Below are 26,248 nucleotides of genomic sequence, written 5' to 3'. Positions count from 1 at the left end.
TGTGCTTTGATACATGGAAGCAGCTTCCATGTTTATTGGGGTTGGAAGCATGCTATTTCCTATATTGCCGTAAAGATAAAAATGTATAAAAATATATAACTTTTTCAAAGAAAAAAACTTTGGGAGAAATATGAAACCTGAAAAGAAAAAAATAGAAAGTTGTGTAAAATGTTGAGAAATTAAAAGAATGTTCATTTTCATCCATATGTACACTGCTTGTTTTAATTTGTAATTGTACTTTAATTCTTCATCTCACTGCTCATAGAACCTATGGATTTTAGCCTAAAATATGCTGAAATGCAGGTATATATACAACAAAACTACTGTATGAACATTCCTTTTCTGTATCTCCTGCCCTGCTTTTTGGCTTTTGTTTTATTTTTATTAACACGTTATGGAGAATTGCATTTGTAGATAGGTCAGAATGCCAAAGAATTTTCCTCTTTAATGCATTTTAAACAATTTAAACAATTTTACAAATGAAAGACCCAGCTTACAATCCATTTTTTAATTTTTAATTTTTTGATTTAACTCTGAAACCCAGAGAGTTTGCAGATGGTTTTTATTGATGTATTTATGAAAAAAGCAATTGTTTTCCAGATCTTTTTCCAAAACTAAGTATGTCATGTAATTTGGTGGCTAACAACAAGTGGGAATGTGCAACTGTTCAGTTATTTTGCAGTATCTGCAAAATATCTGCAGTTAGTGAAAATGAGAAAACATATATATGTTCTTAAACATTAATCTTAAAGATTTTCCGGTCTCGACCTTTAACAGCTTGGCCTCTTGAAGTTGAAGGTATTTTGCTGTGAGGCAGTATTGGCTTTTTTTCTGAAGTAAGTTTATTTCAATGACACCATGTAACAAAGCCTTGAAAAAATTGTGTTCTCAAGCACAACCATCCAAGCTGTTGAGCAAGTGTTTTCATTACTGTAGTTGTGTTGTAGTTGTACAAAGCTGTAGTTGTGGTGGAGCTACAGCTTAAGAGTTCTTTTGACTCTTCAATTGAGCAAGGTGCCCTACTCTGACTTCTGATGAGGAGTGCAGTTCTTTTCCCTTTGACTCTTTCAACTTATCCTTCCTCAGCTTAGCTAACTTCTGAGACAGCTGAACTATTTCTTAAGTTCATGTGAAGATGCTCTAGCCATCTCTTCACAGACAGCACTTCATCTCAAAAGCCACTTCAGGAGAGTTTTAGGAATTCCAAAATCATGGTTTTGTTCTGAAATCCCTGTCTTCGATGTAATAATGCATCTTGCATACTTTGAAAGCAGGTCCACCAGCAATGACGCCCATTTTCAATAGGACTTATATCTCAGATGTATAGTTGAGTTTTTAGGAACTCATTCTCAGTCAAATTGAAGATTATATAATACATCTTCCCATAGACTTGAAGCTTCCAAAACCAAAATAATGTTTCAGAAAATAAAGTGTCAAGGAACTGTCTAACATAAAATGATGTATGGAAATTTTTACATTAAATATTGTTAATCACTCATTCTACAGTAAGGTAGAACTGAAGGAAATTACTGTTATAAAGAATCTCATTAAATTAACCTACAGTAGGGTACCACTTATATGATGAGTGAACAGTTTTCCAAAATGTCCACCTTATAGATAAAAGCAAGAAAACCTTAGTACCTTAAACTGTCTATAAATTATTCTTGGTTTTAATATCCGCAAGGTTGTTGTCTTCCTTTTCAAGCACTTTTTCATGCATTTTATTTATCTATATGAACACACAAAAATTGAGTTTATATGGGCATGAATTCACTAGTTATAGAAGTTACTCAATGAAATGAGAAGGATTTGTTATTTTTAAATAACTATCTGCATGGGTGGTAAATAATCAACATGCTTGTAGTAAAAGGTCTGCTGTTTGCTTTACATAATTGGTAACTAAATTGCACAGCATTTTCTCTCTTCCTTGATCTGATGATTAACCACATCCAGAAGGAGCTGAATTATTTATCCACACGTATTTGTCAGTTAAATTGTTGCTTCTGAAATGAACATATAATTAACTTGTGCTCAAATACAGAAAAGAAAGTTCTGTGTAAGGTTTCTGAAACTGTGAAATCTATGGTTTATACCTACACGTGGCCAAGACTTTTGTTTTGAAAAAAACATGCAGCAAGATCAAGAGTAGTAAGCTACTTTGTGTTTTAGTGATGGGCAAAAATAAGGAAAAAAGATAAATCTTTTGGGGCAAAGGGCAAAGATAAAATATGATGTGAGGTAAGATTTAAACTTTGGACTTCAGGAACGGAATAGGAGTAATTCAGCATATAGTTCAGCATTCATTTATTTTCTACATGAAGGCTGACTGCAGTATACACTATATTTTTTAGAAGAAGTTGCTGTATAAACATAAGATATTTGTTAATTCTGGTTAGAGAAGAAAACCTAAAGGCTTTTTCTTCAATATTGACTGTTTTTGTTTTGTTGTTTTTTGTTTTCTTTTTGGCCTTTGAAAGATTATCTCCTTGCAACTTTATTTATTCAGTAAGAACAGCATAGATACCTTTGTTCTGCATGATGAAGCAGGATTACCTGAAATATGATCTCTCATTTGGATACTACTGGATGCATTTGTGAAATACCATTTGCCCCGGCACCAGAATACCATGGATGACACGCGTCGCTTCCCTTGATTCTTTGCATTATGTCATAAACGTATTTACGAGGCTTTGAAGCCAGTTCAACAAGGAAGTTGTTAGATAGTTTTCATTGGTTTTCTGTTAAACATTTAAATATTTTCCTTATAATCATAGAGTTTAAAATGAAATGAAATTAAAAAAAAAAAAGTCTACATACCCATTTTTTAAAAAAAAGTTCTTCCTGCAAGGAGTAGCCAGTAGTGAACAGAACATTACCATAACCTCTTGCACAGCCTCCTATAGCAGAAAAGTTTATTAATCACAAATAAATAGCTTTGGATTACATGTCCAAATAAAGCTATTTTCATTATGGTATATTATCTCTGGCTTCTATAAAGAAAAAAATAGTATTAAACTGGTTCATGATAGACAAGGAATGTAACTCAGTTTTGTTTCTTAAATCTCCTTGGTTTTTCCTTTACATTCAGTTATTCCATTACTGTATTGTATCATGCATATCTTCTAGGTTTTTATAAGAATGCAGGTTTAATACAGAGACATTCAATCTATCATAATTAAATTTTACTGAGTTAGAATAGTTTTGTATCTTTAACTCATTCTTCTCTGTAGTTTTCTGTAGTAGAGTCAAATTATTATAAATATAAAAAAAAAAAAAATAGGTTTATCTTTTTAAATTACTGTTTATGGTCCTCCAACACCAAGGCACCATCTTTAAGACTTTCAATAAGAAAATAAATGTATGAATCTAAGTAGGACTGCTGTAAGAATTCCTTTAAAAATTAAAAAGGGAGAAAAAATATAGATTGGTATTTCCAGACAATTTTGTCCTGAACCTTAAATTCAGTGCAGAATTACCAAGAGATGTAGTCATACTTCCAAATACCTTCACTCAAATAATTTATATTAATATATTCACAATTGTTTTGATTAGGGTGCTCCATTACAAATAACTTGTAACAAAAAGGCATAAAAATACCGTATTACCAATAGTTAAAAAAAAAAAAAAAAAAAAAAAGCTGTGTGTAAATAACAAGCATCTGAAATAATCTGTTTACTGGACTCTAAATCTTATGACAAATATGATTAAAAAAATATTATAATGATTCCTTAAGTAGTGATGTTTTACAGTCAGGAATTATTGGACTGTTTAACTTGAATGGAGACTTTACAAAATGGAAGTTACATGGGATAGAGATGGGAACGCTGACTCTGCCAGTTCTGGAATGTTAACGTATTTCAGTTTAACTTCTCTTGCTGGACATACTTAACACCACTAAGGATAAAATTACTTTTTAATTTACAACTTATCTCTCTCCACTTTTTGTAGTGGTCAGAGTTCACTATTATAATTCTTCCCTAAGGCTATATCTTAAAGTTTCACTTCAGCTGCCATTTTAAATTAACTTTTAAGAGTGTGCAGAAAAGAAAACCTCTCTATTCCTCAGTGACTCTCCAAAAACACAAGTTCCAGCAGGATTATGCATTAGAGAGAACCCTGAACTGTTTTTCTTAAGGCCCTGGTGCTCACTCAGTCAGTGTACTGTTCAGCTCTGTTTATATTTTGTTCACAGTCATTAAAATCCCAGACACACGTGCTTGTATGTATTTCCATACATGGAGGTTGTGAGGGCATAAAGAAAAGAAGAGTGAAAACGAAAGACATATTGTGTGAATTGCTACCTGATGTTAGTGTGCATGAACTGCCTCTCACCTGGCAACTGTTTTTTGCTGTCATCCCATAATGTAACCAATGGAAAAGCTAAATAGGGTTTGAATCAGGAAAAGCAAGTCTCTTAACCATTGCTCCCCCACTACCAGCATACCTCTGATTTGCTTCCTTGGAGAATTGACTTTCCAGTCTAGTGATTGTGTTTCAGTGCCTGCATTAAATACTTAATTGCTATCATATTAACGTACAGTAGATACAGCGTAGGTCAGAACTAAGCATAGCTGCAGAACAGGAAAGGCAGAGAGTAGTACGGTGGAAATGCAGACAGGAAGAGAAATGGAGGAAAGAGAATGAAGAAGAAAGAAGTAAAGATCAGAGAAATTCAGTGTAATTCGAAGTTTCCTAAATGTTAATGACTGGTACAGTAAATTCCAGTTACATAAAATGTATATTCCTTTTATTTGATCTTTTTGTCTTCTTCTGGCATCATTACAGTACTTACTGTTCTTTTTTTCAAGGGGGCAGTTCTCCAAGTTTGCACAAACACGAACACGGCCTACAGGAATGAACCTAGGATGCAAGCTCGAGTCCTTATTCTGTGATGTACACACATATGCAAAAATGTCTCTGTCTGTTTCGTCTCTGTCTGTTTTGTTTCTGTCTGCACACTTTGTTGTATGTTCTCAAAGGCATAAAAAATAGATCATGTTTGTACTTTGCTAACCGGAGCCTGTGATATATACATATCTTTAAACCTATGTCCTCTATACAGAGAATTCTCTTTTTTGCAAAGCATGGGCAGTGGATTTATTCCTGTGTTACTTCCAGTGTCTTTTGGTTTTGGTTTGGACTGGGGCTTTTTGGCTCTCCAGAAGCAATATTATCGTCTTCTCACACCTAGGTAGTAATCCTCCTATCCTCTCAAGGTTCAGTAGGCTGGAATAGACTGGACATGAGTTAATGCTGTCCCAGTTAGTATATGGCTGGAATTTTCCTGTAAGACTTGCTTAGTGGATGTTTTTCTGTGTTTAGCCATGAGTCCTTCAGGTTTCTTTGGCTCAGACTCCCTTTGATAATGATTTGTTTCTTGCTTTGGTGATCCCTCTTCAGAAAGAGAAAATGCTTCAAATATTTGTCTTTGAACCCTTTTCAGTCTTAAGGAGCAGGAAATCTTCTTACCATGACTATTCCAAATGTGATGGCAGTAGGGCTGATGAGACCTGTAGATAGCAATTTGGTGCTTTATATATAAGATGGAAAATTAAAATTTAGTCAGTGTTTTGGCAAAAAATACTTCATTTAGGTTTCTTAGCTAGCTCTTTTTTCTTTCATAAGCTCTGGTGAACTGAACTGGCAACTAGCAAGTTCTTGCAGGGTATTTCAGTTGAGTATTTTCTTGCTCACTTAATTTTGATATAATCTCCAAAAGCAACTCGCATTAATTAATCTTCTCCTTCTGTCAACTTGTAGATAAACAAGAAAAAAATTACAATTGGAGAAGGAAAGAGAATATAGCTAAACCTATTCCAGTATTCCTCATTTCAACACATTCACTTTATGAATGTGAGTGGTTCTTTCCACCATGAGCAGTGCAGTCAAACGTTGGGCCTGCTTTCCAGTCCTCACACACCACGTTAATGATGGCTGAGATAATTTTGTATGGCATGGCATAGTTAACGTGTTAGTCTAACGTGTGGCAGGCAGCGTGTGACGTAGCAGGCCGGGGCTTGCTGTCGGTGGGATGTCGCTGGCGTGCTGCAGTGAGGCTCAGTCCAACAAGTGCTGAGGAGCAGCGCCCGCTGCTTGAGGCTAGCTGCAGACATGCATGAAGTGAGGAAGCGTATAGGACTTGCCCTCCGGAGAAAGCAGCTTGCTTGTTAAACATCACCTGACAAAAATGTGTACATGGGCTTTTTATTTTAGGGTTAAGTGCTTATCACAGCTTCTTCAACATTTTGTGAGGGTGGAATTTGGGAGAGAGTGGAAAGCCGCCCAAGTTACATGAAACTAAGATGGGATCGATCTGAGAAAATAATTAAGCGCGGAGGAGAGGGTTTCCTTTGCAGGATGTTTCTGGGAAGGAAAGAAAAATAGAACCAATGGTTAAGTAGAGCCTCATATTACAGGCTCTTGTCTGTGATTGTCTAGGAATTGAATTAACCTCTCTCTTGTGCATATCATTTAAACTGTAACTGAGGCAAGGCTTCCCGGAGGTTAGGCCTCTGAAGGTCTAGTAAGTAGAAATAGTAGCAGAGGTCCTCGTGCTGGGAGAGGGAGGACTTGTGACGAGGAGAGGAAAGGACGGGGAGGAGGGGGGAGAGAAATGTTAATTTTGGCAGTTGAGCTGACAGAATAAATTGGTCTCCAAGCCCAACAGTTGTAAAAGTAGGCCAAAGGGGTCTGCTGAGTAAACAAATGGAAGTTTGTTAGTTCCTTCCAAAAATGATACTTTGTGTGCACTTTCTGGGCACAATAAGAGGCAGAAAAGGAACTTGCTGGGCTTTTAATTACAGAAGAGAATTACATATGGTTTTAATGCCACTATCAACATTTCTTTTATTTTTTTTTTTAGCCTTCAGGAATGAAAGGCCTATTGTTCATAAACACAGAGGGCTTGCCCACAGTTCTGAGTCATTAAGGGGAATTGTCTTATGTGCAAATCTGTTAGGTTTCTTAACTCTGCATTCTGAAATAAACATGAATTTTCAAGTTTTACAGTCTAATGTTTTTAGAAGAGAGTTTTGTGAAAAGTTTTCTGTCAGTTCTGCATACTTTACTAGGAAGAAAAAAAAAAGAGGCAATAAAAGTGAGGCAGCTCATTTCTCAAGGCTGCTCACTGACTGCTATTGCATGCTGTCATCCTGAAGCATTGCAAGCTTTTCCTAAATAGGTATGGGGCAATTCTGTAACTCCTTGGGGTTACTTTGTTTAATTTGTTTTCAGGATGCAAGGAAAGTTTGAAAATGGCAGGAAGGCTGTTCCCTAACTATTTTCCTTTAGTGACTCCCTGATCTACCAGCCCTCACAAAAATGCAAGGCAGCCCTTTTAAAAAAAAAAGAGCCACCCAATGCTAAAAAGAGCTGTCTACTTCTCATACTTGCTGGGCTGCTGGGGATATGGGTAAAGCAGGGAGCAGCCTATGAGAACAGGAGTAGCTGATGTGAGAGAATCAAACAGAAAAAGATGGGAGCTGGTACCTTTATGGCAGCAGCGCAGGCTGAGAACAGGGACTAGCTCTCCAGGCAGCATCCGTTGGCAAACACTTTATTGTTCCAACATAAACAATGTAGGCTGTGCTTTAATGTAGCAGTAAATCACCCTAGATAAGTATTTATTTTTGCCTGTACCTGAAACCAGCATTTTTGCTGGAGTATACCCTTTTTTGATAGGGGAGCATGTGTTATATATATATAAAAATCCAGGCCTAGAAAACCAGCTTATGCTCCTGCTCTGAGGCAGGATTAAATCTGTTTAAAGTTTAGCAAGATAGAATCTGTACCATGTGATTACATTAGGTTGACTGGGCATGATAGACAAAAATCAAACATCCTCTATGGAGAATCAGTGAGTATTAGAATGAAAGAAGAAGCAAGTTAAATTGAAATGGATTAGACTGCAGTCAAAGCAGGCCAGTACATGGGATATGGAGAAAGCATTCGTTCTACCTGAATAGGACAGGGAATAGTTTTAATTTGTAGGTGTGTACAATTCACTTACACTCAGAAATGTCTCACTGCATCTTTAAGAAATTTGATGCCAGCAAGTTATTTCTTTGCAAATGCCATTAAAGACTTCAAAGCACCATGTGCTGCTTTCAATAGCAATTTAGATTTTTGCAGCAGTGTAGTGTCTTCTTGTGTGATGAGCCTGAACCAATCTTTTATGTTCTTTTTTTTTCCTTTGTCTTTCTAAATGTGTGTGGGCTACAGATGGTTCTGTGAAGGAAAAGAACTCCAGAATTCTCCTGACATTAAAATCCATTCTGGAAGTGGAGGACTTCATTCACTAATTATAGCAGAAGCCTTTGAAGACGATACTGGACGCTATACTTGTCTCGCTTCAAATCCCCTTGGTTCAGACAGTACATCAGCTGAAATATTCATTGAAGGTAAGAGGTGAAATAAAAAGATACTCAACACATACATGAAACGATAACGAAGCTGAAGTTTACTTCTGGTAATGGTTCTGCATGTTAAGATTGCATTTGCTTTAGTGGTATTTGTACGGTGTTTCCCAGCCTTCCTTTAATGCAACACATTTTGAACACCACATCATATTAATTCAGATATGTCAATGGATGTTCCAAGCGTCAGTGGGTAGATTACTGTTTATTTGGTGTAAAAGGAAAATTAAAATGGAAAAGTAGGAACAAGCAGAGCTTTTACTATAAGGTAGCTTTTAAGTAGCCTCTGTAAATAAGAGATTTGACTAGTTCTACCGTTAATGATTTTCAGGATAACAGTAATTCCTTTGTCAGTTCTGAACTTCCTCCAAATGCAATTAAATGTGACAGTCCCAAATGAGTCCTCCTCAGTCATGGGTGAGTGTGCTGTAATTCTTCATATTCAGCACACTGACTTTAAGTCAGATTATAAATCGGTCATACTGGTTTTGTCCAGAATCAAATGCTAGTAGTTGTCAAAATCTTTCTTGACTTCAAAATTAGTCATAATGCAAGATTTCTTTTTTTTCTGAAAAAAAGTTAGTCTCAGCCACAAATAAAATTCTTAATTTTTTTTTGTATGTGAATAATTGTATTATGTCATGATTGTATCAACTGAAATCTGACTTTTATTTCAGTTGATGTATCTTCAAATATTTTGGTATTGGTAATGTCTATTCTTTTACCAGTTTTTTAACTACTTAAAATTCATTAAGTAATTAATTGAAAAGGTAAACAAATTAATGTAACAAATAAGTGTAACAAATCTGAATGATACTATCACAAATTGATTAAATAGCTTTTGATTAATAAAGCAATATTTTTTTTTCTCTATAACTGAGCTGAAAGTGACAGAAGTGCATTATTTATAGGGATTCCTTCCTTTTGTTCTCTTATGCTCAGAACTGTGTTCTTGGGATAATAACAGCAAAATTCCCAAGACTTTTTCAGAATTTTGTGGATTCTAGTAAGATATTTTCTTCAAAGAGGGAAGGTTGATTTCAGAAATACTCAGATATAGTAGCAGCACTACTTCTAGAAGCAGCACTATAAACAGGATAGCTAGGAAGAGAGATACAGCGAATAAAAAATCATTTTTTGAGATCTGGCTGTTTTACTATGTGGAAGGGCTGTCTTGAAGATTTATTAGATTTAACTTTGAAAGAGAGAATTAATTGTGCAAGCTGTTAGGCTCCTCCCTATGGTCTTTAAGGAAAGCAGATAGTCATTCAAACAATGTTTTGTATGTTAATAATCTTGATGACTTTGATGCCTCACACCTTCATCTGTACAGCAACCCTAACCACACAAGACTTGTTTATCCTTTGCTCATGAGAAATACTTTCACACAGATTCACCTTGCTCACTTGACATTGCTTCTCTTTTCTTACCTTTTCTGTGGTACTTATTGCTTTGATTTTTGTAGCCTAAACTCTGTAAATAAATGGGGTACTTGAGTCCCTGAGTTCAAGCTCTGTTTCACTGTAAGTCAATCTATGCTATGCTACACTGTGCTATGCTATGCCAGCTATGCTGTGCTATGCATATTGTATATGATTTGTATTACAAATATAGCTATGCATATTTATGCACAAATCCTTCGAGGAATGATATGTACTGCATAAATGTCTAGAATAAATATTGCTTGAAGTCCCAGTTGTTACTAGAAAAATTAAGACAATGGGCACAAATGGTTTCTTATCTTTTCTTTGAGTGAGTTCAAGATATTTCCAAACACATACATTATATCAAGACTTCCACTGGCAAGGAACACCAGTATGTAAATGTTATGTATAGATCAATGTAAATAGTCTGAACTGTGGAAATAGTGGATAGCAAGTTTAGTCTGGAAATGTCTTGCTATACTGAGTAGTCTTAATTAAGGTTGAAGATTTATTATCTGTATATAAGCCATATGTTTTCCTAAGCTTAAAGTTTTACATTCAAGTAAATAAAATTGTACATTTCCAGTAGAGTAGTTTTTTCATCATATTTTTTTTTTATTTCAAGGAATACAGCTAAAAGCCTAAGGAAAATGGTTTGCAATTGACATGGACATGATTTCTGTAACTGTCTGAAGTACATAGTTACAATGTTTTATCAGATAAAAACTGCATTAGTTTATTACAGAGAATTCTTAACACTATATTACAAGGTCTTTACTTATGGTGCATAGTACAAGTCACTTGAAGTGAAATGCACAGTTTTTCCTTTGGAATATAAACATCAAAGATATCAGTAAAAGATTATTGAATATATTTTCTTTTCCAGGTGCCAGTTCCACAGATTCAGAGAGTGAAAGTTTAGTTTTCAAATCAAAATCTGGAGCTATGCCACAGTAAGTGTGCAAAGTAGAACCAGTGCTGTTCAAATTTTCTTAATGAGGGTCACTGGAAAATCTTTGGTAGTTTTACATCTGAATAAGCATCTGGAGTGTAGTTGTGTACGTCTTGTCTTTTCTCATCTGATGTGATATAAAAGTGCAGTATTATGACAGTAGACTTTATTAATGTGCTTATTCTCTCTGGGAAGTCTACCCTTACCGACAACTCATGTAGATAATCAACTTTTCATATTTAGAAGTAACTTTCTGTTAATCAAACCTTTGTTTGGAACCACCTAGCCATGTGCCTCAAGAAAAATATGCAGAGGTACAGAATCAAAGAAACAAAATATATTTTAGTTTTTATGTTATAAGAGTACTTTTTACTATGAAAGCATAAATTAGCCAAAGATTGTGTTCTACTCAAGCTTTCTCCAGTGCTGATCTTTTCATTGATAATGAGATACATAATTGCCTTATAGTCAAAATAAAAATGTAAGATGGTTATACAGATATGAGTATGTAATCAGCACCCAGTTTGAATAAAAGTATTGAAGATGCAGAAAATACAAGTTGGCTTAGTGGTTACTAAGTAACATATTCTGATTTCATATTTATAAAGTTGTCTGTTGTTGTTTGTTTGTTTGTTTTCTGCAGGGCCCAAAAGAAAACCACTTCTGTTTCTTTGACAATAGGACCTTCTTCACCAAAGTCTGGAGTCACCACAGCTGTAATTCAACCTATCTCTGTGCCCAGTCAGCAGGTATTTTTAGACACTTTTCTTTTTTTTTAAGTAGAAGTATTTTAAATTTTATTTCAAAATTTGTAAGTCCTGAAAAACTGTCAATTCAATGAATTATACCATTGAACTATAAACTTATGTTATTCTCTTAAGAATGATGATTTTTAAAAGTTAGATAGTTGTCTTGTGAATGTGGCGTAAATGTAAATATACATATGGATTGTTATGCAGCATGTATCACCACAGCATGTGACCAGCTGACATCTGGTGATGATGAAAATTACAGAGGATATCACTTGATATCTTGAATGTTACTTGATTATTAAATTAAATACTACTATCATTTCTCTGTGCCTTTTAGAGAAAAATTTGGAAAATCCGTGTTCTTTAGTTTATGGTACATTTTAATAATACTGTGGATAACCTAGAGGTTTACACGTAAATCATTAAATGCAAATAAAATTAAAATCACTGTTAGACTGCACATGTTAAAATTACTTTCTGTTTCTTTGATTAATCTAGGTAAGGTTTTAGGTATCCTGATTTATCTATTACAACATCAGTTGAGGGATGTAATAACAGAAGATGCAAAAACATTTTGGTGCAAAGGACTTATTTGAATGATATTAAGAAGAATCAAACACACAAAATACTTCAAGGTGAAGACGCTTGGTTACAAAGTTCTCATTGGAAATATAGAAACATATTGATATCAGAAATACAACAGAGAGAAATAGTGATGTCATTCAAGTGTGCCATAATGAGAACATCATAATAAGACTGTGCATTTGAGAATTTTTTATTATTGCATAGGTATATGCGGGTCATATTATTCAAAGCATCATTCTTTGCATTCTTACATTATCGTTGCATTTCTTTGCAGGTCCAAAGCCCTACTTCATACCTGCACCGTCTGGATGGATCTAAGCCTGTCAATTCTGCACCTATATTTACAAAGGTATGCTTTATCCGTCATGACTTTTATATCATACTCATATAGTCCAGAAGGAAATATCAAAATGCTATATCCTAAAACAGGAGTCTTTGCTCATGTTAAATTTTTGTACAGTTTTCACTACGTGGGTCCTTTTCGGTATTAATGACTCCCTAAGAAATACATTTCTGCTGCCACAATGAAGTTTGTATGCTTCTACCCTGTTAATATCACTAGAAGAATTACATGAATATTCTGTATGGGTTTGCCTTATGCCCATGACTGTTCTCCATTGAGAAATCTTTGTAAAGTCAAACAAGGTAGTCACCAATTGCACATCATAATCATGATAAAGCGTCATTCACAATAATTAATTCACTGACAGAACAAATAATGCAGACAATTACTTTTCTTTGTTTTAGGAAAAAAAAATCCACCCAGTTATGTTAATTAAAAAATAAATAAATCAGATATTTTTCATTGGGGTATCTTGTAAAATATAAAGCGTGGACTAGCTGGATGGGATTTTTTTACTCAGTAATTCTTAAGTAATTATTTAAGTCAATATTTATCTTCACATTCATCCCAAATCAAACTTTAGAATTAGGAATTGGGTAGGAAAACATAACAGCAAAAAGATCAGCTTATTTCTCTGATCTCTAAGATGCAACTTTAATTGAAAACATGCTTTTAATTGTGCCCTTAAACCATCCTTTTCACAGCAGGAACTATTTGTTAAAGTTGAAATTAAAAAAAAAAATAGATTCTCTGATTATTACTTCAGAAAAACAATTTGACTGAAAGTTAATGTGGAACAGCAATTATTTTGCCTAAAATAAATATAAGCCCTGTTCCAAACTGTCCATCTTGGATCCATCATATCCCTTTCTCATGGCAGGAAAGATCTGATTCTATTCCTTGGAATTCTGCACACATAACTGCAGTTATCTCAAGAGAGTGAATAAAGGAGGTGCAAGAAATTAGAGAATGTGGTTGCTGCAAGGTCGGCAGGCAGGCAACATCTTAGTAAGAGTAGGAAATTGGAGAAGTCTAGTCCCCACTCAGAAACTACCAAAACCCCACTCTTGCCTCCCAATCCTCAGCTCTCTTGTCTCTGAAATCCAGTATTAACTGGTTTAATCCAGTAGGGATATATCAAACCAAAATCACTTTTCTTACAGAAGGAAAAAACATACGTAAACAACAAAAAATACACTCATCCAGCTTCCTGACACAAATTTCTTTCTATATAAACTTCAGGGAACAACTCAAAAAATTTAGTTGTCCACGTTACAAAATTCTTATGAATTTGATTAAATAGAGATCTATGAATAGTAACTAGCAATAATTTTGAGGTTAGACCAAAGTTCAAATTGGAACTGGAAAGGGAGTAAGACAGATTGCTTTATAATCTTCAGATAGATAACAAAGGCAAAAATAGTGACTGTCTCCTGTCAACTCTGTTACTTAAAGTAGTGCTTTTCCTTTCTCATTGTGATCTTCACTATAGGTCTGCATTTTCCTTCATATGTATGTAAGAATATATTACAGCCATAATGTTTCTTCAGAAGGTGCTCATACACACGCTAATATATCCTAATCATATTTGTGTCATTTGATTTTGCTTGGATGGTTATAAATGGCTCAGAAGAAAAGCAACTCTGTTCTAGAGGCTGACCTGAAAGCAGCAAAGCTGCTCTCTCAAGACCAAGTCAATCAATGTGTGCTTAGCTGCAGAATTTTCATTTCACTTTGTGGATGAAGAATGAAAGATGAGACCGTAACTGCCTGCTTCTTGTGGTCTGAGGAATTAAATACTTATGCACCTTCTCCATCTTTAGTCATGTTAAGAATGTATTTGAAAATAACTTATTCAGTCATTCAGTCAAATGTAATCAGAGTGAAAGCAATGCTCATAGAACTACTGCAAAAATAAAATGAGAAAATAAAGTTGAAATACAAAGGGAAGAAAATAAAATATTTTTTAATGTAAAATACTGCTGGTTCATTTGAATTGTGATTGTTTTATTTCAGGAGCTACAAAACTCCACAGCCTCTGAAGGACAGGTAGTGGTGTTGGAATGCAGGGTCAGAGGACCCCCTCCGATTCATGTTAAGTGGTTTCGACAGGGCATTGAAATTCAAGATTCTCCAGACTTCAGAATTCTCCAAAAAAGTAAGACAATAATCTGAGAGGGCTACTTTTAATATCGGGCAGGTTGAGGGGGGTGGAATTATCATGAAATTAGTCTATCAGGACTGAGTTTTGGATAGAGTCCTCTCTTCTTCACATTCCAGTGATTATAATGGTTAATGGCTAGTAGTAATAATTGAACTATTGCTACCAGCAAACCATTTAGTCATGCTTATTTTGTAATGTGTCTGCAAAGATTTTGTACTTGCCTACAAGATTTCAGTATATGTTCATCCAATATAATGTTGTTCATTAGTGTAATCTCTAACTCCATTTTTCTTGTTTGTTTCCCCTTCTTGTGATGTGATATGCAGAGCCACGATCTGCAACTGAACCTGGTAAGAATCATATGAAAAAATAATCTCTTGATTCACTAGCTCTTTGAGTTTGTATTCAAGATGTAAATAGAAAAATGTTTCTGCTGAGCACTGGTAATATGAAACCCCCTTAAAGACAATGTTTCTTTATCACACCTTCCATACTCTACACTGTGCTTTACATCAATTCCTTTATTAGTTAAACAGTAAATTCCATTTAGACCAGCAAGGAGAGCCCCACAGCCTAAACTTTGAAGCAAACTTTATTCTTAGAAAATGAGCAATTTACATGCTACTGAGGAGGGAAAAAAAAAATCCCACAAAATTCCGTTACCCAAATTGTACTCAGAAGAATTTCATAACACCCAACCACTAAATGCTAGTTTTGGCAATCTAGCTGTACAGAAATGAGCTGTCTTAGATGCAAGTAAAATCTGACCCTCCAAAAGAAAGGCACATTGATTTTTTCAAGCCTATTTGCAAGATAACTCCTACATTTCAGCAAACAAAAAGTGTTCTTCCAACTACAGGTTTTCTCTGGCTGCTGTCTGCCCTTATGTGCTGTCACAGTTTCTTTAATAATAAGTAGATGCTAAAAGGCTGAGAATGCTTGATCTTTGCATTAATGTTTCTAAGTCAATCAACAGGTGGAAGGAAGGCAGTGGTATGGCCTGAGCCTGGCTTTAAGAGGGTGGCTGGTTGTGCTTGAATATGCTTGGATTTAGAAAGAGATTTTGTAATGGAAAAAGAAAGATAAAACAGAAAAGTTCTCTGAGACCTGGGTATTCCCAAAGAGTGTCACTGAACTGAAGGACCTTTGCAATGTGGGCATGGTCTGAACTTTGAGGAGCTGCATTGGCAGTCTTTGACTGCAGGGCTTAGCAGCAGAATAGTTTGTAAAGTAGCAGTGCGACTGTGAGGTATGGACTAAGGAAAAGCAGTGAAGGGTTAATCCTAGAAGAAATGTTGTTTCCTCTTAGTTTTCATGGAATGGAGAGAACGTGGGGGGAGGGGAGGAGGAAATCTGCTTTTCTTTCTCAGTTATTCACTAATTTTCTTACTGTTTCACAAAATTATTTCCCTGTAGTACCTATTTTATTTGATGGCCATCATACATATATACAAACATGTATGCACATGCATGCTTTATCCTGAGTTAATAGTACAAATTGTGATGTGTAGTATCACCCCACTGGTAACAGCTGATGCCCAGAATACATGTGTCTGAATCATTTGGTTTTATGGAGGCTTGAAATGTGAGCCATCTGAAGGACAAAGTGCTGGAAACTCAAATTAACTTCTAAAGAGGAATTAAAACACATCTAAGTGTTAACAGACAGACTGTTGGTACCTTATAGTCATAGCCCAAACTTTAAGGCTGAAAACTGTAAGTTACAGTGCAAAACTGTTTTAGGAGAGTTCTGATATCATATCAAGCCTTTAGATATGAAAAGTAATAAGGACAATAGATTTGTGTTACTGTATGTTCAATTCTGTATCACTCTTGGAACATTCTCTCAGAATATATGTCAGGACACAAGCCTCCCAAGTTAGCTGTTTTCTTTAATTTTTAAAAAAATATGTATAATTGGGTTGATTCTTTTCCCCTTCCCAGAGAAACATATTTCCTGTTCAAGTAACGGCATCTTTAGGATCCGCTTTTCTAGATTTAATCTACTACTGTTACGGGAATAGTACCAAGTACATCTTACTCACTGCCACAAGGAGCTTCTTTTGTGTAGAATCACATGGACTACATTCACACTCTCCTCTAACGTGACAGAAAGTTTCTAAGTCTGCAATTTACTAATTTGTTTTTGTTTGTTTGTTTTTGTTTTTTCCTTGTAATATCTAATCTGAAACTGTTTTGGCAGACTTCAGTTTGGTGTTCTCTTCTCTCTGAATTCATTAAACTAAGTGATATCTCTGTTGGACTTGCTATGCACTGTATACTGTGTGTATACTAGTAAACTCTTTTTTTTTTTTCCTGCTGTGCTGAGACAGTTCCTACTAAGCCCCACTAAATAATGTGCAATGTCTTACTCACCCCTAAAATCGATGACAGTGCACTCCTCAGCTTATGTGTGTAGAAGCTGACTCAGTGCATGCAATGGGAATGTAAATTAATCAAGTTTGGGCAAAATGTAAATATTTCCTTATGATGTAAATGACAAGCATTGCTAGCAATTTACAGTGTTTTTTAGAATGTCATGAAGAGTCTTGGAATTTCTACAACAGGAAGCTGGGTGGGTTTCAGCAGATAGGTACAGCACTGGTTTACGATGCAATTCACATTCTAAGAAGCCAGACAAAACAATACCTGCAGAGGAAATCTCTCATAAGCAGACATACTACTGCTTCTTAGTGCAGGTGGTGAGAATGTGTGTAAGACTGAGAAGGGAAATCAACATGCCTATACTAGAAAAGTATTGATAATTTTGAGAGATGGACATGATTTCTAAAATTATTTCCAAGTGCACATCTGTGGAATTTTACATATATTGTAACAAGTCATAGCAGGACTTTAATTGCTGGTTGTGAACTAAATGCCAGCTGTCAATACATTTTACAGCACTCAGAAACATCGGTTATCCTTTGTTAGGTTGATATTAATAATTTAAAAGAAAAATGTTCCATGAACTCTCACAGATAAGAAATTAAGAAGCAAGAGGGGTTTTTTTTGCTACTTTTTTTTTTTTGGTACATTCTATCTACCCTAATGTGTTTTGCACTCCTCTTGCTGTCTAGACAGAAATCAGTTTGCATCACAAATCTCTCCAGACTGGTTTGTGAATTAATAGTTAGTCAGATTACTTAAAGCCAGCATCACAGATTGTAGCATTACCTGCTCTGTACTTCTTTCTTTGACATTTTGACTCCATCCTGATTGAATCCTTTGGAGAACAGACTGCCTGAGAATGAAAAATCCTATGGAGTCATTTGCCAGCTGTTGATATTTGGACCATTACTCAGCTGTCTGGAGTCAGCCACAAACTGTCTTGAATTACATTAAAACAATTGTCTGATGGCATGTAAGAAGAAAACTATATGAAGTAATTTTTCTTAAATTGCCAGGGAATTGCCACATACACATGCTTTTTTTTTTTTTTCCCTAAACACAGTCCTGTGTATGTTCACCAAAAACATCTCAGTAATCATCACTTCTCTTGGGTTGTGCTTTCTTGTTGTGCTGTCTGGCCGCTGTGTCCCAAGGTTCCAACTCTAATAACTCAGTCTCTTTCCTTCTGCATAATGTTTAAAACTGAAAATATATGGGGAAATCGTTACTGCCCCCTCCCCCCAAGAAAATGAGCTTTCTGATAGCTGACAAAATTTAAAACACAGGAGCTTCAGTAGGTCAGGATGTTTGTTGGATCCCTGCATAATTTAGCGAAAACGAGGGAGCTGTGACTCGGAATCTGGATGCCTCTTTTACTGCCGAGGAGCAAAGAAGCGCTTAAAGACAGCAATCTCACAGTTGTAAATAAGGTACAAATCAAGGTTCCAAATGAAGAGAAAAACTGAAAATAATCTACAGTTACCCTTCTTGAAAGGTGAACAGTCTGATCAACTGATGTGCTGTTGTTTATCAAGTACATTTTCAATTGTACTCTGCTCTCGCAAGGTACCTACAGAATCCTGTCAGCGATCCCATCTTAAGTCTGACTGCCCCAGCTGCTCTTGCTTGTTGGTACTTCCAAATCCAAAGTAACCCCCTGATCTTTTTTGTACTATGCAATTTAAAAACAATTGCTACTATGCCTCTTGAATTGTAAATCTGTAAAGCTTATTGGGGTGCTTTAATTTTCAGTTACGTTGCTAGATGCATTCATTTCAGTATCTATCTGACAACTTCAAACTAGGTGGCTTAAGTATCTACAGCTTTGTATCTGACTTTGTATAAGCTTTAGCATAAACTTATCCTTGACACTTACACTGGCTTCGTTTCTCCTCAGCTCTGAACACTGACTTAGAGGCTGAAGTCCATGGTGCCAATAGCAGTATTTGAATTTATTGTACCTGAATTAGCTAGGTAACAGCCATCATTGGTATTGACTATGTATGCTGTAACCTAGGTTCTGTGCCCTGTAACTACATTGATGTGCTTACCATCGCATTTGCTGTTGTTCAGTTTTTTTTCTTGGCATTTTGTAAGTGCAGTTTGAGAGATCCTCAAATATAGTCAGATTTGTACAGTAGATTTATATATCTTTCAAAAATTTGGCCTTCCACTTCTTGAGTGGCATAAAGTACATTAAATAAGCCAGAACTGCTGCCTGGCCAGGTCATGTTATGGGCAATAGTGATCATCAGAAATAGGTAACTTTTTCATTGTTTGTGTTGTTAAAAGTTAAGGGTGTTTTCAGGGCTGAGATACTACCCTCTAACATGCTACTCCACATGTTCAGTTCTTCTCTATTTCCACATCTCCATTCTCTATCTCTCTAAGATGCACAGACACCTAAATAGAGTAGAAGTTACCTGATGGGCATATTGCTTTGCAGTTAAACATCTGATGGCTGGAGAAAAAGAGGGAGAATTAGAGACAGGTTTTCTACAAGATAAGATGGCCAGGTTTGGTTGGATTTCTAACAGAAAACCACCACTGTGACAACCCACTGTCTTTACAGAAGGAAACTTAGGGATTTGAACCTGTATGGACAGAAACAGCTCTGTTCATTGCACCATAATACACAGCTTCTAGTAAAACACCCTACTTGTTTCCCAGGACTATATATGGACTAATAGGAAGCTAATGATCACATTTGGAGATGAAGGTGCAGATATGAGAAATACTCTACCTTTCGTATGATACACAGAAACATTCTGAAATAAACACATCGTCAGTGATGAAATCTGTTCAAATGCAACAGATTTCTGGAGTTCGGTCTTAGCAAAGATTCTTCTTCCTAATGGATTCATGAACCATAAAGGGAAGGGATTACTTGGTAAAATGTAATCTTTCTTTCTAAATAACTGACAAAATAGTCAAGTACTTGCATGCCTAAGCATTTTACATGTTTCAGTGAACAGAGTGCTTTTGTATTCATTTAGTCAAGTGTTAAATATGTTTTAAGGCCCTGAGAACAGCATTTCAGAGCTGCTTTCTGGAACACATTTTTGAGATGAAATTATTTGTCAGCTGATGATTACCGGGAAGTAGAACAGACATTATTTACTTCAGATCATCAGATTCTACTCAGCACAGCAACAGAAAGAACACTAATTACATAAGTCAGGATCTAAAACTGGAAAAATACTCAGAGCATTATGCATCCACATAATGTTATGGAATTCTTTAAATAATATTTCTTTTGTCAAACTAGTGCTTTATTTTTACATTTTCCACAGTGGTAAGCCTTTTAGCAAGGACCTGGAGGTCAGCGATTCTTGACTTGGAGATGGAGGCAAAGTGACTAAAGACAATGGCATTGTGTCGCTCCTACATGCTTTTAGCCTAAGCTACCTTTTGATTTGTTGTTCCCCCTCCCCCCACCCTTAATGTTTCATTTTAGCTGGTTTTCTCATCATTGATCACAAATGTGTTTTAGCTTGCTCATTCAGCTAGGAAGACTGAGTTTTAAGCTTTCATTATTTTCATTACCAATTTAATGTCAGTTTCTCTCACAAGTATTACTGCAGTTTACCGTGAATAATTTTCAAATATACTGCTTCAGTAAACAAACCATTGGAATTCTTTCATCACTGAAGATCAGCTCTTCTCATGTGGTCATAATTATAAAACTGAAGTAACTGTATGAATTAATTTGGCTGTGCAGAAAATAGGAATTCCATTGGTTATTATATTTTGTAGTACCTTTGCCCTCATTCAAATAGCAGTTCTCAGCATGGTGGGAATGATTTTCTTTTGCAGACCTGAAATACCCAGCTTTCAGATTTCTGCTGCTCATTTAACAGGAAGCCAGAATGTTGCATGGATCAGATTGCATCCCCAGAGCCACTTCAATCCAGGAGTACACACGTGTGCTTAACAATATAGCTTAAACTGCTTACGACACACCAAGACTAAAAAAAGCTGATCTCAGTAGTTCAAAAACTAGCTTGTGCTACCCATTACTTTCCTGATAAGACCTTTCATGAGTCATTAATCTTCATCTGGGTCAGATAAGATCCAACGTGCTACAGTATTACCAGACATGCCTCTTGCAGCTACACAGAATGACTGCTCTGTGTTGCCAAAAAAAAAAAGCATGTTCTGCAGTCTGAAAATCAGCTCTGTGCCAAATCTTTACTTAGTCATTCATTTTTAGCCCATTTCCAGCACACTAAGTTCTTGGATACATTGTCAAAAACATTGGAAAAAATCCATAATTTTTTTGTTAACTGTCTAAATGAGACACTGGTTTGCCCTTCCACAATAAAAATAGGAAAGAAAACAACAACAAAAAGCTACTAGAAAATATTTTCTTTGTGTGATTTAAAATAAATGAGGCTAGTCTTACTGAGCATTTTCATATGAAAGTTAGTGGAGTCTCAAATATTTTAGTGCACTTCTCAATTTGCTTTTATTAGCTATAGTCCACTGATTTTTTTTTTTTTTTGTAATATTTGGGATTCTATGTGAATGTCCAATATGCCTTTAATGTAATTTTTTCTTAATGAAACAGAATTCTGTTCAACTTTGAAATATGTTTTATAGTCAATTCCTTTTCCGTGGTTGGTTTTGAGGCTTGAAAATGAGTTTAATTGAAAGAAACTCCTGGTTAATTAAGGAAAGCTATGATGTAACAATGTCCAGGAGTAAGTTTGTCTATGTATGTTGTGTAAATACTAAGATTATTTAGATTAACTGTATTTTGAGGCTTTAAAAAAGGTTAGAATACACTTACAATTAAAGGTAAAATGAAGTGACTTCTCTGAAGAATCTGGAAAAATTATACCTAGATAATTCAATATGTCTATAATAAATGAATGGAATGGACTTAGAAAATATTACTGTGAGACCTGACCCAAAAATGTGAACTGCCCGGCTTTCAGAGAAGTTTTTAGACTGGGGCCCTGTTATAATCAAGGCAGGCATCATATATGATGGCACATTAGAGGAAAATGAAGAGATTTCAAACAGCCGCAGAATGTCTTTATCATGGAATTGTGAAGAATTTCAGGGGATGCTGTTTTGTCCTAAGTTTTCCCACTCCTGTTTAGAGACAGAAATCATCTTCCCAAACTCTATAGAAGGGACATACTTGGTGCATCCAGAGCTTTTAATTCTGGTCAGTTTACATAAAAAAATTTCGAAGTGATGACAAAATACTTCCTGGCCTTACGAGGAATGGGAATTGAACTAAGTTGTTCATTAAATACAGAAAATTCAAGGGAAAGAAGTAATGATATGATATTTATATTGGTGGCATTTACACAGATTCAAGAAGAGCTTGCAAGTATTAATTGTATGTGGAAACCAATAAGTTGATTTGTACGAATTAGTAATTCTCCTGCATAAAAATGGAGATATCGTATGTGTAAAATGACTGTGCAGACTCGTGATTGCAAAATTATTGTTCAAGACAGGCCCCTTTTGAAGACTGAGTAAATTTACTTGATTCAGACACAAAGTGATTTACACTGAAGCCATGTCCTTTGGAAGGCCATTTCTTTGTCTAAGGAGCCCTTTAACATGTCCTTCTAACGTGCAATGCAAAAACTTTACATAGTTCTTTAAGTAGTTTATAATGTGGCTTATTTTTCTGTTTATTTCCAGAAGAGATATGTACCCTTGTAATTGCAGAAACTTTTCCTGAAGATTCAGGACTTTTCATATGCACAGCAACGAATGAACACGGTTCAGTAACAAGCAGTGCGCAACTAACCGTCTGCTCAGGTTTGTGACAAAAGGAAAGAGGACATTTTAATTATAGAGCTCAGATAATTAATTTACTTGTGAAGTTATTGGACTGCTTCTTGTGTAGAAAAGAGCCCCCATAAGTCAGGAGTCCCTTTGGTAGATCTCCTTTTTAGTCTCCGAATCTTCTTACGTTTCCCACAACATTGAATGATATAATCTGAATATAAAAATTGTTGTTGGGTGGGGGATGGGTGAATGTGATTTTGCTTATCCTCAGATAACATGAGATTAATCCCTGGAGGTCTATTTCAAAAGTCCAACTACTAACAGAGAGAGTGAAGCACCTTCTCAGGCAGTAACAGCTGAATCGGCGTTACTTCTTTCTAGAGGGTAGGGTTCCTCTAAAAAGAATACATGAAGAAAATAAATTAGCAAACACAAAGGTTAGTCAAGCAGCTAGCATTTTGCTAATAAGATTAAAACACTGCCTCCATTAAAAAAAAAATACATGGGGGGGATGGACAGAAAGAAATTACCGTATAATAACTGTAGAAAATAAATTGAAACCTTTAGGAAATTCATGAAATTAATTTTATTTGTACCTATCCCAGGCTTGTTACTCAGAAAATATGTATCTTGAGAAACCTTAACTGAATTCCATTTGAGTCAAGGGATTATAGAGCTAAAAACTTGTCTTCTCCCAGTGCTACCATTGACGGATACTGTCATCCTAGGATAGTCTCTGACATCCCTTTCTAACTTACATCATTGAAAAATGGGGGAGTGAGCTACCTGTCAATATTTATATCAATATTTATAAATCATACTGTCAACCACAAATTGTCCATCTAAAACAAACTGAATGTTTTTTATTGGTTCACTTTCTAGTTTAATATCTTTATTTGTGTAAAATATATTTTTAAAGTGTCTGCCACAAACCTGGCAGATTTTTAAGCATTAGGCTTCTGGGACTAGATGGCAGCAAAGGCAAAACGAAAACAAATGAAATTACGCTACCAAATGTGGCATATGCATTTTGTAAAATAGAAAACTCTGTTTGTGGTATGTTTAGTTTTGTAGTGTGTTTACATACAGACTGTTGTGCAATGCGTTAACGCAGCTGCCATTGTAAACATGCTATATATACACACATACTTCAGTGTTTTAAAATGATTTATTTTTAAATGATGCTACAACTCCAGGAAGAGGAAATACTGTTTCAGCTGCTGTTGCCCCATAGTACTTGGCCATCTCAGTTAGTGACTGGACTTCTGGAACAGTTTGAGAGATATCCATAAGGTTCCATGTTGTGCCTTTTGCATGAGGCAAAGTCAGAAAACAAATAGTCATGTATCTAATTCAGCATAAATTATCAACAGGTCTAGAAAAATACCTCCACAGAAGCAAAGCGATCTCACTTTTAACAGCCTCAAAGTACAGCATGTCTGTGCCCTGTGCTTTATTTATGACTTGTCAGAGAGACGTTCTTTTTGATTTCTTTTAGCCAACTCAGAAAGCTCTAGTCATGAATTGTTGACAAGGGAATCCAACAGTGATGATTTCCACAATTTTCCACCACTTCCTCCAGCTGAAGTTAGCTCTCTTGAGCTTCCTCCTAAGAAACACACAGAGAACCACCAAGCAAATAATACTGAACTGAAATCTGGTGTGGCAGCCCTTCAGCTAGAGCTCAGTTCGTCTGAGGAAAAAACAAATGGTATCCATCCCATTCATGGAGTAAATGGAGTGATTAACAGCAAGCCAAATGGTGATAAATCGGTCTCACCTCCAGCTGTCTTGCTTTCACCTGCAAAGGAGCCACCACCTGTGCTTGCCAAACCAAAACTGTGAGTATTTTGTTTTGTTTCATGTCTCTATAAACTTTTTATCTGTTGGAAGTAAATTTTTGCCTACACTAATTTACTGTTAGGCCAATAATGGGCAATGACTGTGCCTTTCCCTTGAACAATCTCCTTAATGCTTCTTATTGCTGTAATTTGTATCCCAAAGATTTGAATCCATAGTTCTTTCTCATAGTGCTATATGAAAGGGAAGTGTATTGCATATACCAAATTCTATAGAAGGTTTTAAGGTAAAGTCACAAAAAAAGCAATAAGTATTACTGGCTGCTGTTCTGTGCTTGTTGTCTTGGTCACTTTATCTAAATGTCATAGTGGCCCGAGATTCTTGTATGCTGTTCCTTTTTCAACACTGGTTAGCCTTTTTTATTCTCACTACTCTTATTTTTTATTTTTATTTTTGTAGTCAGTACATATTCAGGTGTGTAATGGTTGTATTATTTCTTATTTTTACGTGTAGCATGTAACTCATTCTGCTGTCAGCTATTTTACAGTCATTCTTTTATAACCCAAAACCTGAAAATGAAAAGCCTCAAGAAAGGAAGAAATGTGTGGGGAAAAAATCAGTAATATTTTTACCTTATGTTAGTGATGACACCCTACTTATGCAAGAGTGACTTTTATGCTTTTAATTTATAGCTTGATATTAGCACTGGGCAGATTCCATTTTTCCATCTCCTTCAAAGACTTTTGCAGTGTGACAAAGGAATTGAAATGATATTTTATTTCACTTGCATTGATAATCAAAAGGGATCATTAATTATATTAAAAAAAATAATAAGAATAATGAAATAAGGTCCTCAGGCTTAGCAAGGTCATTTGCTGAATTATATGATTTCACAGGATAACTTACAAAATATAAAAATATTGTTCTTTTAGCAACCATATACTACATCTTCTGATCTTAAGCACACAAAAATACATGCCTGAGGGAGCAAGCTGTCAGGGCTCCCTTTCTGCATTTATCACCTTTTTCTTTCTGTTGGCCTTTGTCATTGTAAGGAGTCAACGCTGTAGAAGAGGAGGAGGAGTGGTAGAAATAGAAAGAGTGATGGGAGAATAGTATATGGTGGTGATTACATGTCTGGGAGGGAGGTTGCTGAGCAAGGCAACTTGCAGATGATAGTATGTGATTTGGAGTGAGCCAGGTGGTCTTCTACCCTTCACATCTGTTGCAAGACCCACTTGTGAAAGAAGGAGATAGCAGCTCCAGCAGAGTAGTTAAAAGCAAGCTTCACCCCAGAGCCTTCCTTCTCAGAAGTAAGGTTGCCCTGGAAAGAGGAGAGAAAGCTGTGTAACAGACTTCCCATTATATAGTGTTCACTGCTACTTACGAAAAATTTGTTTTGTTTTTAAAAATACAGTGAAAATCACTGTCTAATGATTCACCAAAGATAACGTGTTGAACTTCATCTAATGAATAAAAGCAAGAACAACTGATACAGTATCAACTAGAAGTAGATAGCTGTTACCTTAACCAAGCTGGAAATACTTCCAATTAGATCTGATGATAAAAGAGTTTCTTGGTTCTTGAAGAACATAATCTTTATCTGAAAGAAGATAAAGCAGTTAGTGGTTTTAAAAGGAGTAAGCGTGGTGTAGATGCTTAGTTTTTAGAC

The 26,248-nt window shown here is 35.6% G+C and overlaps 1 protein-coding gene across 9 annotated transcripts in view; it reads left to right on the top strand.

Moving 5' to 3' along the window:
• The window catches only part of PALLD (palladin, cytoskeletal associated protein), a 150,189-nt gene that overhangs the window by 11,540 nt on the left and 112,401 nt on the right, over positions 1–26,248 (top strand). For 7 of the 9 annotated variants that reach the window (XM_040557078.1, XM_040557077.1, XM_040557076.1 and 4 more), the window contains 8 exons: positions 8,221–8,399; positions 10,725–10,791; positions 11,434–11,539; positions 12,402–12,476; positions 14,487–14,628; positions 14,961–14,984; positions 22,687–22,806; positions 24,275–24,617. In XM_040557078.1, coding sequence (XP_040413012.1) covers positions 10,784–10,791; positions 11,434–11,539; positions 12,402–12,476; positions 14,487–14,628; positions 14,961–14,984; positions 22,687–22,806; positions 24,275–24,617 — 818 coding nt within the window. In that variant the 5' untranslated portion in view covers positions 8,221–8,399; positions 10,725–10,783. Of the gene's footprint in view, positions 1–7,373; positions 7,990–8,220; positions 8,400–10,724; positions 10,792–11,433; positions 11,540–12,401; positions 12,477–14,486; positions 14,629–14,960; positions 14,985–22,686; positions 22,807–24,274; positions 24,618–26,248 lie in introns of those variants that run through there. The other 2 variants (XM_040557079.1, XM_040557073.1) reach the window with 2 other exon arrangements.

Source organism: Cygnus olor, chromosome 4 (genome assembly GCF_009769625.2).
Source record: "Cygnus olor isolate bCygOlo1 chromosome 4, bCygOlo1.pri.v2, whole genome shotgun sequence".
Taxonomy (NCBI): Eukaryota; Metazoa; Chordata; class Aves; order Anseriformes; family Anatidae; genus Cygnus; species Cygnus olor.
The sequence above is the reverse complement of the archived record's forward strand: the minus strand, read 5'-3'. Positions and strand labels throughout refer to the sequence as shown.